The 17,078-nt window shown below is 38.8% G+C and overlaps 1 protein-coding gene across 1 annotated transcript in view; it reads right to left on the bottom strand.

The window, feature by feature from the left end:
* The window catches only part of imp3.S (IMP3, U3 small nucleolar ribonucleoprotein S homeolog), a 52,540-nt gene extending 42,186 nt beyond the window's left edge, over window positions 1-10,354 (bottom strand). The window contains exons 1-2 of the mRNA XM_018261162.2: window positions 10,076-10,354; window positions 7,273-7,380 (exon numbers count right to left, since the gene is read on the bottom strand). Coding sequence (XP_018116651.1) covers window positions 7,273-7,380; window positions 10,076-10,212 — 245 coding nt within the window. The 5' untranslated portion in view covers window positions 10,213-10,354. The remainder of the gene's footprint in view (window positions 1-7,272; window positions 7,381-10,075) is intronic.
* Window positions 10,355-17,078: the final 6,724 nt, after the last annotated feature.

Raw genomic sequence — 17,078 nt, 5'->3', positions numbered from 1 at the left:
CATTTATGCAGTCAGTTGCCTCACTTATCTTTTTTGAACCCATAACATATTACTGAAGCAATAACATGACATCAGTACTGTACAGAAATATATAGTCTGCTGATTTGAAACAAAATGTCTACACTTACTAGCCAGCAGATGGTATAAGACAAAAGACCAATCCACATTACCGATGGATATAATGAGTTCAGAGAAAGATGTTCCAACACAAGATAAAAATCCTCTAAAATTACTATAAACAACCCCAGAATAGCATAACTTTCTCCCTGCATTCATATTTATTTCATTTCTCTATTGTAGCCAGCTCAACTGCAACACTTAGTCAGTTCCTTGTCTAATGTGAAGCTCTGCCTCATTTTGCTTACTGAACACTTCTCTCTCCGACTATGAAGACCACAAAGAGATAGAACAGCTCATGCATGGCTGGTTTCCATTGGAGCAGAGGCAGTGAGTGTTTCCAGTAGGCACCTCTTTGAGATCCTCATAGTCAGAGAGAAAACAATAGAGGGTGGAGCTTCACGCTAGACAAGGAAGTAACTAAAAGAGCTGCAGTTGATCTGGCTGTTATAGAGAAATGAAATAAATCTGAATGCATAAAACATATGTTATTCTGGAGGGCTGTTTGGAGTAATATTAGAGATACAAAGTTTACTTTTTCTTTAACTGTAGTACAAATAATAGTACCAGTGTATTCTGTGTAGTTACCATTTGCCCCATTTATGTACATTATACATGGCTACAATCCTTGGAACACTAAACACACATTTGTTTAGATAGTTTGCTCCAATATCATTCACCTAAATTTCCATTTCTAAGCTGCCTACCTAGGGTGGAAATTGAATCAGTAGATACCTCCCACATGCTATGGGCTATCTGGAAGTGACAAGGGACTATTGCCCCTTTTGCTTCTTCGTTGGGCCAATTGGTGAAAATTAAAAATGCATTTTCACCATCTGCCTAATACCTAATGCCAAGTCACGTAACTGAATGACTGAATGTAAAAATAGCCACATGTAGCTGCATTAACAGGCTTGTTCATTTGGTCGCTGACCTAAACAAAGCCAAACAAGTCTTTATTTGTCCGGATACATATGTCCACCTAAATGGCAAAATTAAATACAAATGTCAAATTTTTACAGAGAGCACTACTCTGCTGTTTCTTTGTCTCATCCACCTCTTCATCTAAAAAAAATTATAAAAAAAAACCAGCAAGATTCCCTTCCTGAACACCAGCCAACGCTTCTGAAATATAATCATTTTACAATATGTTAAAACACCTAGGTCTGGGGGGGGGGAGTGATGGGATATAATTTTTTATACTACTGTTTGCTTGTAAAGCTCCAACATGCAGAAACATGGTTAAAATTACTTTCAGATAATCTTTAATTTTTTTATATGGCACACAGAGTTTAGGCAGCTCTTAATGCATATTTGTGGCAGACACACCCACTGCCCAGTAGAACTTCCAGTCTAGTTTTGCTGGCAGACAAGATGAAAAAGTGACTTCAAATCTATAGCACAGAATATAGAACAGAACCACAAATAGCATTATTCAAGCAATATTCATGACACACTCAGACTAAATAAGATTTGGGCTGAGACAGAAACCAGGCTGGGTTCCTGCTTCAATTGAGAGAAGTGCACCTTTTACGCCAGCAGCCTGACCGGAATAGCATCACCTCTGGCAAAATGTGGAGTGGAACCCAAACAAGTGCAATTCACATCATACAAAACTATTAACCGAAGTAATGCGAACATCAGATGTTATATCGTTTTCACTCTGGAAGAAGCGCAGAGCGGGTGACTCAGAGGATGATGGATAAAACGTTTTACTCAGATTTATTAAATTACAGTCTATAACAACACCTGCTTTGCACATTAGCCGTCTGTCTCGGAGTCTGCACAACTGGTTCTAGAAATAAATGCGGCCTTGCCATTAAATAGTTTCAGGTGAAAAACAATAGAATAAAATGATCTTACTATTTATCCATTTTGTCTGTACAAAAGGGCTATTCAAATACAATTTTAAGAACAAAATGATATAATGCAGAAAACTGCAAAAGTGAAAGCCCTTATTGGCAAAATGTTTAATTGCTCAGGCTGTGAGGAATCATCAACACCATTTTGCCAAGGCAGCTGGATTGTCACGTGGCTGGCATTTTAGTGTAGTGGTATATAATTCTCTAATACTTTATTTACCAGTAGGTCTTTCCAGCTGACACAAGGTCAACCATTCCGATTAGAAGAAAAGAGGTTCCACCTACATAAAGGGAAGGGGTTTTTTACAGTGAGAGCTGTGAAGATGTGGAATTCTCTCCCTGAATCAGTTGTACAGGCCGATACATTAGATAGCTTTAAGAAGGGGTTGGATGGCTTTTTAGCAAGTGAGGGAATACAGGGTTATGGGAGATAGTTCATAGTACAAGTTTCCCCTCTGAGGCAAATTGGAGAGGCTTCAAATGGGGGGTTTGCCTTCCTCTGGATCAACTAGCAGTTAAGCAGGTTAAAAAAAGTTAAAAGGTTGAACTTTATGGATGTGTGTCTTTTTTCAACCTAACTTACTATATTACTATGTTACTTTAATGGAAGTACAAGATTAAAACAATATATGTTTTAGCATGGTGAGTTGTGTGAGGGTTTTTCTACCTTGGATAAACTCAAATTTGAAATGTTTGGGTATTTATGAAAAAATCCGAATGTCAAAAACTCAAATCAAAAATGAAGGGAAAAAAAAATTAACAATCTCGTCCATGTCCCGGAAAAACTCACGTCGATAGAGATTTTGGATAAAAACCCTCAAATCAACAAAAAAAGCTTTGCCTAGGACAGCTCCGATTGACTTCTACATGACGTTGCCAGCTTTTGGATGGCAAATTTTTACATTCGAATTTTCAAGTTGTTTTGCTAAACAAATACCAGACATTCATGTTTTCAAATAACTCAAATGTGTGAGTTTGGGTATAAAAAAAAATTTGAATGATGGAAAAAATCTAATTACATTTTTTAGAAATCTGCCCCTAAGAGTGATGGCATGATCTGAACAAGAATTTATTGTTGCAACACTCTTTTGGTTCCCAAAATTAAATGAGTACAGTACACCCTTATCTGTGCAATGGCAACTTTCATTTTCTAGGGCAAGTCAGGAGCAAGCATTTGATACCCAGACAAAAGGTATGAAATTGGAAAACATTTTATAGTACATCTGACAGTAGTGTTATATTCAAGCTTTAGGTAATTTTTTTTTTTATTATACTTTACTTTTCTTCAAACTAAAAGTGGCTTCTGTTTCCAGAACTTTGTAATACCATATAATGAGCAATCATTGATTATCTACTTTATGATTCAAGAGTAAATAAGACAGACGTTGAATACAATACTTTTACAAAATCACTTTGGACCAACACTGAAATAAGAAAAATGATAGTGATATTAAGAGACAGGTGTTTTTCCTGTTGCCATGGTAATGTATAATGAAAATCAATTAGGAGATCTGAAGGACTTCAATTTGCACTTAAACTGTTGAATGTGTCTCCCGAGGGTAAGAAGCAAGCAACAAGTCCAACCTTGACACAAAGGTGATTCAATGCGAGGCTCAATAAGCTTGTAATGGACTGATCGCTAGAGGCCTCCTTTAACTACATGAAGCAGAGAACAATAGTGCAGATGTAACTTATTATAGTTATTATAAAAGGTTATATATAGTTATTATAAAAGGTCTACAATGTTATGAGGTTAAAGGGGACCCGTCACCCAACAAATTTATTCAGAATCCTATTTTTTCCCATTAGCCAAGCAAAATGAACTTTAATTATGGGAATTCATAAATATAACAAGCAGGCAGGAGCCATTTTGTGGACAGTGCAGAGATCAGAAGCAGGGAGAGAGGCAGGACACGAGGGTGGATTAGGACTAACTATTTGCATAGCGCTAATCCAATTTCTGAAAATTTTATGTGAAGAAGCAATAGGCCATTACATATGGAAAATAAAGCTAATATTTAATTATTATACTGCTGAAAATGCATCTTTTGCAAAGTACTACTACTTTAGTCATACTATGCAAAAGGTGATCAACCCGTTTGAAGTTATTTGTAATTAACTACTGAAAACTGTATCGGTCTGTTAATTGCTATCTGCACTGCTGGTTCCACTCTATCCACCACTGAACTAATGTAGCAATAGTTATGCCTGCAATTCCAATATGCCTTTAAGTTCTGTGATTGACAGCCGTCTAAAGAATAAGAATCACAAAGGTGTGCAAGGCATTATGGGGAATAAACTATATGCTGGAAGAAAATAGCCTATTGATGCATTTCTATTCCCTGAACTATTGTTCTGACATGTACCACTGAAGCAAAGGACAGAGAGAAACTGCTATTTATAAGCAAATATGTTCAATATCTAATTATTCATCAATCATAATTACAGATGTTCAGGTTGCTTTCATAATTAAAAATGTTCTATTTGAGTTTACAACCCTTCAGTGCCTTTTATACGCCCGCGTTTTAAAGCCCATAGTAACCTAGAGCAGAGTTTTTACATTTCTTTTGTAGCTCTTAGGACAAACGTAACTCTAGATTAGAAGTAAGCACTATCATTATTTCATAAAGCCTAAATAAAGGACATGTTACGAAAACCAAGAGTATGCTAAAAGATCCAATAGATTTATGAAACATTGATTTTATCTGTACCATAACATTCAATACAATCTCAATTACAATTTTATAATGTTGCAAATCAAACTTTACTACGCAATTTCCCAGCCTTCATTTATATTGCTTTTTAATTACCTCCATTTGTACTCCAGTTCTTCCCAAACTGTATTTTAAATTTTGGTTAATAGGTGACATCAATCACAATAAGAAGAACGCAAACAGATAATGGTGCCATCACACAAAAAAAAAATTAATTGGGGTGCGCAGACCTATCAACCACTGCTATTTTCCCAGCAGTTACCTGATTTTTGACTAAATTCTCTGGTCTAGCGTCACAATGCCTCAGTCCCCGTGTTTTCTAGCTTCTCCAGCAAAAATCCAATATGTGCATCACAGACACATTTAGTAATGTCAACAGCAATGGATAAACAATGGTTCAAGCAAATCATTTTCAGCTTGAGAAAAAGCTCTGCAGTGCGCTGCACAATTCCCCCTATAACCAGCACGTTGCCAGCTCTGGGTGCTATATCCATATGCATATTATTATGCCTTGCCAGATTCTGTAATATGGGATACTGCCTAGAATGACCACCAGAATCTAGTGGGTATTTATTTTGTGCATGTGTACTATAAAGGAAATTAGGGCTATAAAGTATTAGGGCTCTTACAGACGAGCGTTTTTACCTGCGCTCCCCTGCGTTCCGTTTTTCTGCGTTCAGCTGCAGGGGAGTGCAGGGATAGACGCATTACATTTTTTCCAATGGGGCTGTACTCACACAGGCGCGTGTAGGCGCCGAACGCAGGAAAAATGCAGCATGTTGCGTCTCAACCTGCGTTCAGCGCCTACAGGCGCCTGTGTGAGTACAGCCCCATTGGAAACAATGTAATGCATCTATCCCTGCGCTCCCCTGCGGCTGAACGCAGAAAAACGGAACGCAGGGGATCGCAGGTAAAAACGCTCGTCTGTAAGAGCCCTTATATATCATGTAGTCAATGCATTTATCCTGTCATGTGTTCTATGGTATTAAAATCGGTAGTGACAGAGAAATACTAAAGTTTTAATAGCTGCTAGCAAAACACCTAACATAATATTGTCCCAAAACTTAAAGCAAAATATGGAAGGTCACTTCATGTGATGTTGCATTTATAACAAAAAAACACTTTTGATTTGATGCTAAGAACTGTGTGGTATATTTTGCTAATTTAATAAAAATATATACAAAAACAAAAAATATATGCACACACACAAAAATAATTAACGAGTCCTTGTGCAATTTAAAGATTTTCCCATGGCATACTTAGTTTATTAAAGCCAATCCATTCTCACAGATGACATTTTCATTGGAATGGCTGTATCATGTGTCCTAATCGCATCCAATTTCCCACGATGAAATAGGGATGTGATTATGTAGGGTAGGACAAGCTTCTGTACAGAAACGAGCTTTAATTAGTATCCAGACAAGCACCTGAGTTACGATGATCATAAATTAGAAGGTTAGCACAGTGAGTGGGCAGTGGTATTGGCCTTAGGAGATGACATTGTAAATCCCTACTGTTTGCTCTTCTAACAGCTGCATATAACAGAAATAAACACTACAAATACTGACAGGAATTTGTAGGCAATATCTTATCTCTCTGGAAAGAGGAACAAGTCATCTGGAGTTCATTACCTTCATGAGTAACAACAGTTATCACCATTTCTGTCATCTAATTAAGCCTCACAATGACAATAAAAGCAAGAAGTGGCTATGTACAGATTCAAGCAGCCCAATATCCCTTCTGTATACACTATATACCACTGCCACTTGCCAAGTATAATTTTCAATTATACATCTCTTACTTTGCAGACTCCTGATCTTGCCCATTCCCCCCACCTTCTGCCTCATACCACCTTTCCTTTTAGATTGTAAGCGCTATTGATTAGGGCCTTTTTCACTTGCTGTATCAGTCCTAGTACTGAATGACGCCATCTACTATTCAAAGATCAAGCTGCTTCCATCGCAATATGCTAGAATTGGCTCCCAAAAGTGAGTGGAAGATATGTATATAGATATATATCGAGGGTTAATTAACCCTCGATATTCGACTGCCGAAGGTAAATCCTTCGACTTCGAATACGAAGTCAAAGGATTTACCGCAATTAGTTCGATCGAACGAAAAATCGTTCGATCGATTGAATCCTTCGAACGATTTTTCTATGACCAAAAAGCTTAGAAAGCCTATGGGGACCTTCCCTATAGGCCAACATTGCACCTCGGTAGGTTTTACTTGCCGAAGTAGGGGGTCGAAGTTTTTTTTAAAGAGACAGTACTTCGACTATCGAATGGTCGAATAGTCGAACGATTTTTACATTCAGGTATAAAAAAGTGGTGAATGAACCCATTGTTCTACCCTGGAATTGCAAGTGCATATATTACAAAATATGTTAGGGCCAAATGGAAGCTCAAATCAAAAATATGTACTTCATTAAAATATTAACACACATCCCTATTTAACGAGACAAGATATAGAGTATTGGTAGCAACCAGTAAATGGACAGAAACCTATACCTGCATAGAAGATATATTTGAATTTGTAACCTAGCCATTTAGTCCAATAAAATTTATTTTTCTACTCACAGTTTCTCTAGGACCTTTGAAGTACTTTGGATACGAAATTGATCTTTTTCATCCAGGTCTCTAATTTTCTGGGCAAGTTCTCGGATATTTCTGCTGAGTTTGTTGTATCTACAGGACAAATGAGATAGCAAGATATGTGAAGATTGAAGAATCGTCATTTATTTATCCGACAGAAATTTTCTAACCTGTCCAACAGACTTAATGACCAGTTGCCTTGGTACGCAATTTTTCGTGTTGATGAAGAGACCCAAAGACAATAAGAAGCAACAGAAGCTGGCGACCGGGAGCTCTGCTGTGCGGCCCTGTATTTAAGGGTCACGTTGGTTTTTTTTTTAATAATACACATCGCGCAGAGGGGAGGGGGGCAATGCCAGAAAATTTAGGGGGGCTTTTGGTATGGGGGGTTAGTTCTCCTTTAAGAGCAGTGGCACGGGGAGATGTCGCCTGCAATTATTTATGAGCAAGCATGGGCGACAAACCTCTCGAAAATGCATCTCCACAGAAAATAATTGAAATTGCTTACGGTATGACCAACATATTTGCTGAGTCGTCCAAAGTTTTCTCCAGGGGCAACTTTGGGCGGCTTAGCCATATGTTGGTCATACCACCACTGAATTCAATTATTTTCTATGGATAGGCATTTTCGGAAGATTTGTCGCCCAAGCTCGCTCATAAATAATCACAGGCTACAAATCTCCCCTCTCTGCTAAAGGGCTTTGGTTACCATTGGCTGATTTAGAAGCCCAAAACAGAATGTATAACATTTCTACCCTACTTCTCTACCTAGTTCTCCTTTAAAGGGTTGTTCACCTTCAAACAACTAGTCGTTTTCAGTTCACCAGAAATAAAGACAATTACTTCCTATTTTCTATGCATTTCTTATATTCAAGTGTAAAGTGTTATTTGCCACCTTCTAAAGCAGCACTGGGAGCAGGGTACCGATCCTGTAAACTGTTCTAAATTGATACAATTAGTTAATAGATTTCTTTGTCCCTGCTCAGCAGAATTTCTGGATTTCATACAGGCAGCTGTTAGAATTGATACAATAGTTGCTAATACTCCAGAGATGCTGCTGAGAAATGTATCAACTAAATGTTGCAAAATTGTAAGTTAAGGGCTTTAGCACATGGGCAGATTCGGGGAGATTTAGTCGCCTGGCGACTAATGGTCTCTTCTTCGGGGCGACAATCTGCCTACCCCCTGCCTCGTGAGGCAACTTCGGGCGACTTTGGAAATCAAAGCGCAGCGAGTGCATTGCTGCAGGCGATTTTTCATTTTAGCAGGCGGAAGGCAGTTCGGGGAGATTGCCGTCCAGAAGAAGAGGCAATTAGTCGCCAGGCGACTAAATCTGCCCAAATCTGCCCGTGTGCTAAAGCCCTTAGATTTGCCAGACTGAAACACCAAAGTGGGACATTAAACTTTAAATTTAAATTTTAAAAAACAGTAAAAAAATAAATAATGGAAAGTAATTGGAAAAAGTCTTTATTTCTGGTGAACAATCTGAAAACAACTGAACTTGAAAAAGTGTTTGGAAGGTGAACAAACCCTTTAAAGTACAATTTATGCTAGGCAGTAGATATTAACTCACTACCAGTTCCCATGCCATAATCCTAAAACCTAATGGCACCAAACATTATTTTTACTGGCAGTCACTGGTGGCAACCTAACCCGTGGCAGTCAATGTGGATGCAAATGACTACTGGAGATCATGAATCATTTGAGGATCTGCAGTTACAAGGGTTGCCACCTTACCTGGAAAACAATACTGTCCTCCCCTTCCAATTAAAGGACAAGGAAAGTCTAAAATAGAATAAGGCTAGAAATGCTGTATTTTGTATACTAAATATAAGCATGAACTTACAACACCACAAAGCCTAATCAAACAAATGATTTATGCTTTCAAAGTTGGCCACGGGGGCTGTCATCTTGTAACTTTGTTATACATCTTTGTAAGCTCAAGACTGTGCACATGCTCAGTGTGGTCTGGGCATCTAAGGGATCGTCATAAATTATCAAAACAGCACAAGTCAAATAATCTGCCAGAAGCCGATTCAGCAAGACTGATTAATAATCAGAATATTCAGACTGCACTGGGTCATGTGTTGTCATGTAATCTGATGTGGATTTTATAGTTTTTTGTATTATTTAAAGGACAAGTAAACCCACCAAGCATCATTTTTACAGACCAGACCAGTTAAATACTATCAGGCAACAACCCAAGCAGTAAAGTACAAAGCTCAGCAATAGTATACATTTAAACAGAAAAATCTTTTTACCTTTGCAAGATGTGCACAAGCAAAAGATAATTGACAGAATATTAACAGAAGAGATCAGCTCCTTAATGTATTTCAGCAAAGAAGAGTTAATACATCTAAGGCATGGTCACATTAACATGCATGTATTTAGATTAATACCTTACTTCTCAATTGTCATTGACAGATAAATCATTTTGTTTTTAAGTAGTTTGAAAAATTAGGAAACCTTCTATAAACAAAAATCATTTTTCTCTCCTAGAGGGATCACACTGGCTTTACAATATAATGCAATTGTACAAAATTCCTTATTCCATTTTCAAGTGTCTCTGGTTTCATGCGTTTTATTCAGCTTATTTTATAATCATTTCTATAACAAGACAGCCATGTTTTCTATGTTCCGGAAGTAGGTCACTGTTGCCATGGTAAAAGTGTCATGGCTGCGCCCGTTTCACACGTGTAAGCAGAAATGATTAACACACTCACTGCGAACCAGCGATCTGAATGAAACTAACAATGATTGCGCTCTGATGTAGTTACGCGACACTTACTTAGTATAGTCTTCTCGCTTGTCCAAATGGTATTTTCGCAGCACTTTGACTTCGTGGATGTTATTATCCACCTCCCAGTTAATAAAGTCTACCTTTTTCAGCAGCTTCTGCTCGTGGTACTTTAACTTGCGAACCATTTTGGGCGCGTAGCAAAAGCGAACGAGAGAAGCAGGGCGCAAAGATATTCGTATATAACGGGGACTGGGTTATTTGTTTCTCTCTGAGCGGAAGCAGCGGGGATTCGGGAGCGGAAAGCTATGTGACGTCACAGGGCAGAGGGTGGGAGTTCCCAGGCATTCTTGTGCGCATGTGTAGTGCTGAGGCACGTTTTTGCTTTGTAATTGTTGTAAAGAGAATATTCGTTACTTCGTGTATTCTTCACAATCTCTGTACTGTTTCCCTGCTGATAATAGCAAAGTGTAGTAGATGTTTTTCCAACATGTTTTCAGGGACACTTGTGAATTTTGAGCACCAGTATGTTACAAAGCTAACCTGCCATGTTTAATTTTCATTATTGCAGCCTTACAATTGCATTTCATTCAGCCTTTTCAATTTAGACTATAGAGTGAAAGCAGCAAGCTGATACTATAAACGGACAGTTACTTAATGCTGCCAATACAAGCAGTGCCAATTTAGGGTTGCCACCTTTTCTGGTAAAAAAAAATACCGGCCTTCCTAAATATTTATCTTTTTTCCCTATTATTAACATTGGGATCAGCATTCATTTTTTAAAATACCAGCCAGGTGGCAACCGCAAGTTACATAGAAATAAATTTATGTCCACACACTAAAATACTTATTAACTATATAAAACAAACATATATTTTGCTTCGCTGTACAAATGAAGTGTGTAAATACTATATTTATGAAACAACTTATTTCTTATGTAACCTTAGTATAAATGTCTGAATGAAAAGCATGAAACAGTAGGGTTGGACAAGCTGTTTGTTGGCAGTGTCTTGAGGTCTACTGATCGCCAACTAGGGTTGCCACCTGGCCGGTATTTTACGGGCCTGGCCGGTAAAAGCGATGGTTGACCCCAATGTTATTAATAGGGAAAAAACAAATATTTAGGACGCCCGGTATTTTTTTCCAGAAAAGGTGGCAACCCTATCAATAAACTAAAGGTCAACTGGTAGATCCCAATCTACTTTTTGAGTACCTCTGGTCTATGGGAACAAGAAACATTTAACAAAATTATTGTTTTGGAAGAGCATTATGAATGTATTGTTGGGGCATTGCAAACTGCTTTGTCATTCTGAGATTCCAATAACATATTATTTAATGAAGTTCTAATTTAAAAAACAATGATGTACATTTACTTCAGCAGTTTCTGAGAAAAGGTATTTGTATTCTGGACTTTTGGTTCAGCTGTCACTTCATAGCTGTAGTTAAAGAGGAAATGAAAATTTAATATACGCTTCATCATACCGAAATAAGAAACTTTCCAAATAAAATCAATTAAAAATTCTGCATTGTTTGCAGCGTCGGACTGGCCCACTGGGATACAAGGAAAACTCCCAGTGGGCCCAGGTGTCAGCAGGTCCTCTTGCTTTATGGCCTATTTCATGGTTATTCCTTATTTCTTTATGGGAAAAAGAGTCTTAATAATGGAAGAATAGAGTATAGTATGTATTTTTTTTTTTTTTTATTAACATGTATTTATATAGCGCCAACATATTGCGTAGCACTGTAAAGTAAATGTGATTATACAACTACATCACATGAATTACATATATAGAATATATAGAGTAACAAACATCACAATCAATACAGGTACAAAAAGGTGAGGAAGGCCCTATGCATAGGCATACAGTCTAAAGGGAAGGGAGTAATACACAAGGTGTGGGAGTGGGCAAGATCGAATTAAGTGGGTGAGAAATGTGGTATTGTATGTGGTATTGCGTTTGGTAGTTAAGCAGAGTGGGGGTAGGCTTCTCGAAAGAAGTGCGTTTTCAGAGATTTTTTGAAAGCAGAAAGGTTGGGAGAAAGTCGGACAGACCGTGGAAGAGCGTTCCAGAGGAGGGGTGCAGCCCTTGCAAAGTCTTGAATGCGAGCATGTGAGGAGGTAATGAGAGAAGAGTTGAGTAGCAGGTCAGTAGAGGAGCGTAGTAAGCGAGTGGGTGAGTATATAGAGATGAGTTCAGAGATGTAGGGTGGAGCAGAGTTGTGAAGTGCTTTGAAAGTCAGTGTCATTAATTTGAATTTGATTCTGAAAGGTAACGGAAGCCAGTGCAGGGATTGACAGAATGGCGAGGCAGAGGAGGAGTGGTTGCTGAGGTGTATGAGCCTCGCAGCAGTGTTCATTATGGACTGGAGAGGTGACAGTCTCTGGAGGGGGAGGCCAATTAAAAGAGAGTTACAGTAGTCTAGAGATAAAAGACTAGGAGAATTGGAGAGGAGGAATAATAGTTTGGAAAGTGGGCCCACAGTCTAAGTTTTTCTGGTGGGCCCCTGGCACCCGACACTGATTGTTTATGAAAATATTCAAGTTTATCTTCACTATCGCTCTCTCAGCTTCTTTCTCTTCATTCTGTCTTCATGCAGCAGTTGGGTGTCAGATCTTATAGGGGGCTCCTTTCCTAGCAGATGAATTAGAGTTGACTCAAATAACTGATTGCAGTACAAACAAAATCTAACAAAATAACTGCCTTTTACACAAATCCTGCATGTAGAGAGACATGATGTCTCATGATTTTAATAGAGTGAATACATCTTCTAGGCAAAAGGAGCCCCCCTATAAGATATATTGTATCTAACAGTCAATGAAAGTCTGACACCCAACTCCTGAATGAAGACAGAATCAGAGAGAGGAATAGTAAAGATAAACTTGATTTTTTTCAGAAACGGTACAGAATTTTTTATTGATTGTATTTAGAAAGCTTCTTATTTCAGTGTGATGAAGCTTATATTAAATTTTCATTTTCACGATAATTCCCCTTTACACACAGGTTTGAAATATGGGAAGATAGGATCCCTGGCTATGCAGAAAGGCTGGGGCCATCATCTGATGGGAAATATGTAAATCCCTGATATCCATCCTGCAGCCTTCTAACTGTTGTTGTACTACAACTTCCAGTATCCCACTTATAGCCCTTTATTATCCTGCTCTAAAGAACAACCCTGTACAATAAACCAGATTGCCCAAAATGTATAGCTCTTTTTCCTGTATTTTTCTCAGCAATTATGAAATCAGCTTACCATGAAGTGAGACCATCTAAACAGGGTGAAGTGGATAATTACTGTAAATTCCAGGGCATGCCTTAAACGTAGGTAAGACTTTTAGAAACATACATTTTTTACTTCCTCATTATACGGGGGAGTTTTGTACTCTGGGTACACAAATAACATATGCTAGTAAGAATTTTAGTTCAGTTAAGTTTCCAACCCCCCACTTAATACTCTTCGTGGCTGTTTATACTGAGAACCACATTTTCACAGGGTACGCAGGCACAAGCATAGTGTTTAGGACTGCTGGCATTTCTTGTGCCATGGAAACAGCTATGCAACTATTCCTCATTCATTTTGTATGTCTCCTGTTTATAAACCACCCTGTGCATTTAACTCCCACATTCCAAACCACAGTGATCAGAACTCCAATTAAATAACATAGGCTCATAATTATACAGCAAATCAGGTGTCCAGTCCCCTGGTTGATATAAAACTTTAAACTGCAGCATCCCTTAAACATACAAAACTCCTGGTGGGCCCAGGTGTCAGTGGGCCCTCATGCTGCTAAACATTTGGCCTATTTCATGGCCATTACCTATTTCATTGAAAACAAAGAGGCTAAATAGATGGAATAATGTATTATAGTATGTAAACAAAAGAGACTAAAGGTTGAGCGAGGAGAGGAATAATAATATTACTGAGAGTGGGCCCCTGTTCTAAGGTTTTTTGGTGGGCCCCTGGTGTCCCAGTCCGAAACTGAACATATAGATGAAATGCTGGAAGCTAAAGTTTCAAAAGAGCTAGAGAATCACATAGAATTTTCCCCCAAAATCCTCCCTAAATCTGTGCTACCAACAAAATATCATTAACCCCTCTTATTCTAATGTCATTGCAATTCTATGCACAGAAGATATTTAACTTCCTTTCACACCACTTTTGTGATTTTAGCACATCATTTAGCCTAAGGGATTTATGAGATTATTGTAATAGCAAAAATGTAAAATATGTTTTTTTTTATAATGCTGGTAATGGCCTCAAGCATACAGATTCATTCTGTCAGGAAGCGTTCCCATCCCTGAAGCTGAGAAAATTCATAAGATGATAATTAGGGAAATCAGGGCCAAGGGTCAGTATACCTTAATTTTTTTATTTTGCTAACTGAACTATTAAAAGCTTTATTTTCCATTTATATTATAGCTTTGCATGAGAAACCACTAAGTCAGGGAAGGCTGGCTAAAGCCTCTTAATCACTGCCGATATGCAAGGCCAGATTTCAGCATCGGGTGCCGCAGGGTCCTCCCGAGAGTGCGCGTGGGGATTATTCATACCAGAGTATGTGTCCCCTGTGATCCTTAGAATATGGCTGGGCGATATGCTGCCCCTAAAATCTTGCCATTGTAGGCCCAGCCTGGCATTAAAGACTTCTTGACATTGCAGGGGGACATTTCCAGCCAAAGAGGGAGGTAAATAGCCTTTTCCATACCACAGACAACTCTCTGGGTATTCTTTTAGCCTTTACAGAGAGATGCCAACATAGGAATTCTCCTGTACTAAGTATAGTAATGCTCAGAAATCCAAGTGTAGAGTGGCCCTTGACCATTAAGCTGAAAATAGGGCTGTAGTTGAGAACGCTGGGTACGCATGAAATTGTGTATTAAAAAAAAATTACAACATACCTAAGGGAGAATTCAACCCCCCAACTAATAAAAACTTTTCACTGGCACCAAAACTCTGAAATTTGCTGTGAAACCATACATGGTCTCTGGTTCTTTGTTCTTTCCTTGTGAAAATGATCCCCTGCTATCTGTCTATAACAGGGGTGTCCAAACTTTTTGCAACGAGGTCCAGATTTGGTGAGGTGAAAATGTGTGGGGGCCCAACCATTCAGCCTGACATTCTTTGAACCATTAACATAATTTAACTCATTTAAACAAGGAATCACATAGCCGTAGCAGTAATATTTGGGCACATTAGTGAAATGATCTGCCACTTGGTCTATACTGCTGCCTGTGTGCTGAAGGTGTTAGTAATAGACACGTACCTGAACGTAGTGACACGCCGCTCTCACATACTTCTTTAGGGCTGAAGGTGCAATAGACGTACTGACGTGCCAGTACATTAAAGGAAAGACGTATGCGAGAACATCGATTCACCGTGTGCCAGTACTTGTCTATTACTAACACCTTCAGCACACAGGCAGCAGTATAGACCAAGTGGCAGATCATTTCACTAATGTGCCCAAATATTACTGCTACGGCTACTCGATTCCTGATTGCACTGTGCTGGCGGGCCGCATTATTATTAATTTCATGATGGAGGCTGAGGGCCGGTGTAAATTTGAAAAAGGGCCGCATTTGGCCCCCGGGCCTGACTTTGGACATGCCTGGTCTATAATATTGGCACAACCTTGTGTTTAATAGGGAATTCAACCCCCCCAAATAATAAAAACCCCTACTCTCCATAGTCCCCCTCCCTGCTCCCCCTGCACAGGTGTAAACACCGGTAAATGCCCCTAAGCCTGTAATTACCCCTCGCTGCAGAGCCAGCGCAGCAGAGCTCACAGGCGGCATCTTCCGGCACTTTCATAATCGTTGGGTCTTCTTCCAGCGATTCAGTAATTTTTGGCACTTTCGGCACATCGCAGTTATCACGAAGAGGAAGACTGCTCCAACTGCGCATGTACTAATACAGCGCTTAGTTACTGAAGATTACCGAATCGCTGAAGTGAGCTCCGCTGCGCTGACTCTGCAACGAGGGGTAATTACAACCTTTGGGGCATTTACAAGTGTTAACACCTGTGTGGGGGGAGCAGGGAGGGGGACTATGGGTAGGGGTTTTTATTAGTTGGGAGGTTGAATTCCCCTTTAAACACAAGGTTGTGCCAATTTTATAGACAGATAACAGGGTATCTTTTTCACACAGAAAAGAACCAGAGACCACTAGTGATGAGCAAATTTTTTGCCATGTATGGTTTCGCAGCAAATTTCAGAGTTTTGGTGCCGGTGAAAAGTTTTGTGGAATGGTTCCAAAAATTCGCCATGTGGTGAGTTTCACATGCGACAAAAAATGTTGCACAGTAGACAAAATTGTTGTGTGGTAGACAAGAAAGTCGTACATAGACTCGAATGTATTTTTCTACAAAAAAGTCGTCATGACAAAAATGTCGCCCATAGACTTTAATGTGCTTCACGAATTTTCTCATAGTTTCGTTAATTTTTCAGTGAAGCAAAACAGGACAGATTTGCTCCACACTAGAGACCACCCATTTAGAACTGCGGAACAGAACTTTTGAAGCAAGACATTAAGGGCAGCGAAGTTGTGGAACGCCATGCCGGGTGATGTTGTGATGACTGATTCTGTTAATACCTTTAAGAATGTATAATCAGTGCTATAAGCCTGGGGAAGATATATCATTGGGGATAGTGTTGTGTTTTTATAAACAGGATAAGCGCTGTGCCCTTTTCTACTATGTGACTTCCAATTTCAATAAAAGTTTCAAGAAAAAGTTTCACTTTTCAGCTTCAACTAAGCTCAACTAGAGATTACACTCAACTTCCAGTTAGTCTTGTGAGATGTTTTTATCATATTATAAAGTTATCAAGAATAACAGTTGTATTGGGAATCCTGATAGGGGGTTCTGTTACTGATATGAAGGACATCAGATTGAATACATGCCATTGCACAAGCTGAAAAGATATTTTTTTCAACCTTATTTTGATCATAATACTTTAGTGGGGTTATATATCAAAACTTGCAAAGTTTGCACCTGGTTTAGTAACAACTAGTCAGATATTTGCTTCCAGACAAATTACCATTAAATGTTACCTGCTGA

Source organism: Xenopus laevis, chromosome 4S (assembly GCF_017654675.1).
Source record: "Xenopus laevis strain J_2021 chromosome 4S, Xenopus_laevis_v10.1, whole genome shotgun sequence".
In the NCBI taxonomy this organism is placed as follows: domain Eukaryota; kingdom Metazoa; phylum Chordata; class Amphibia; order Anura; family Pipidae; genus Xenopus; species Xenopus laevis.
The sequence above is the reverse complement of the archived record's forward strand: the minus strand, read 5'-3'. Positions and strand labels throughout refer to the sequence as shown.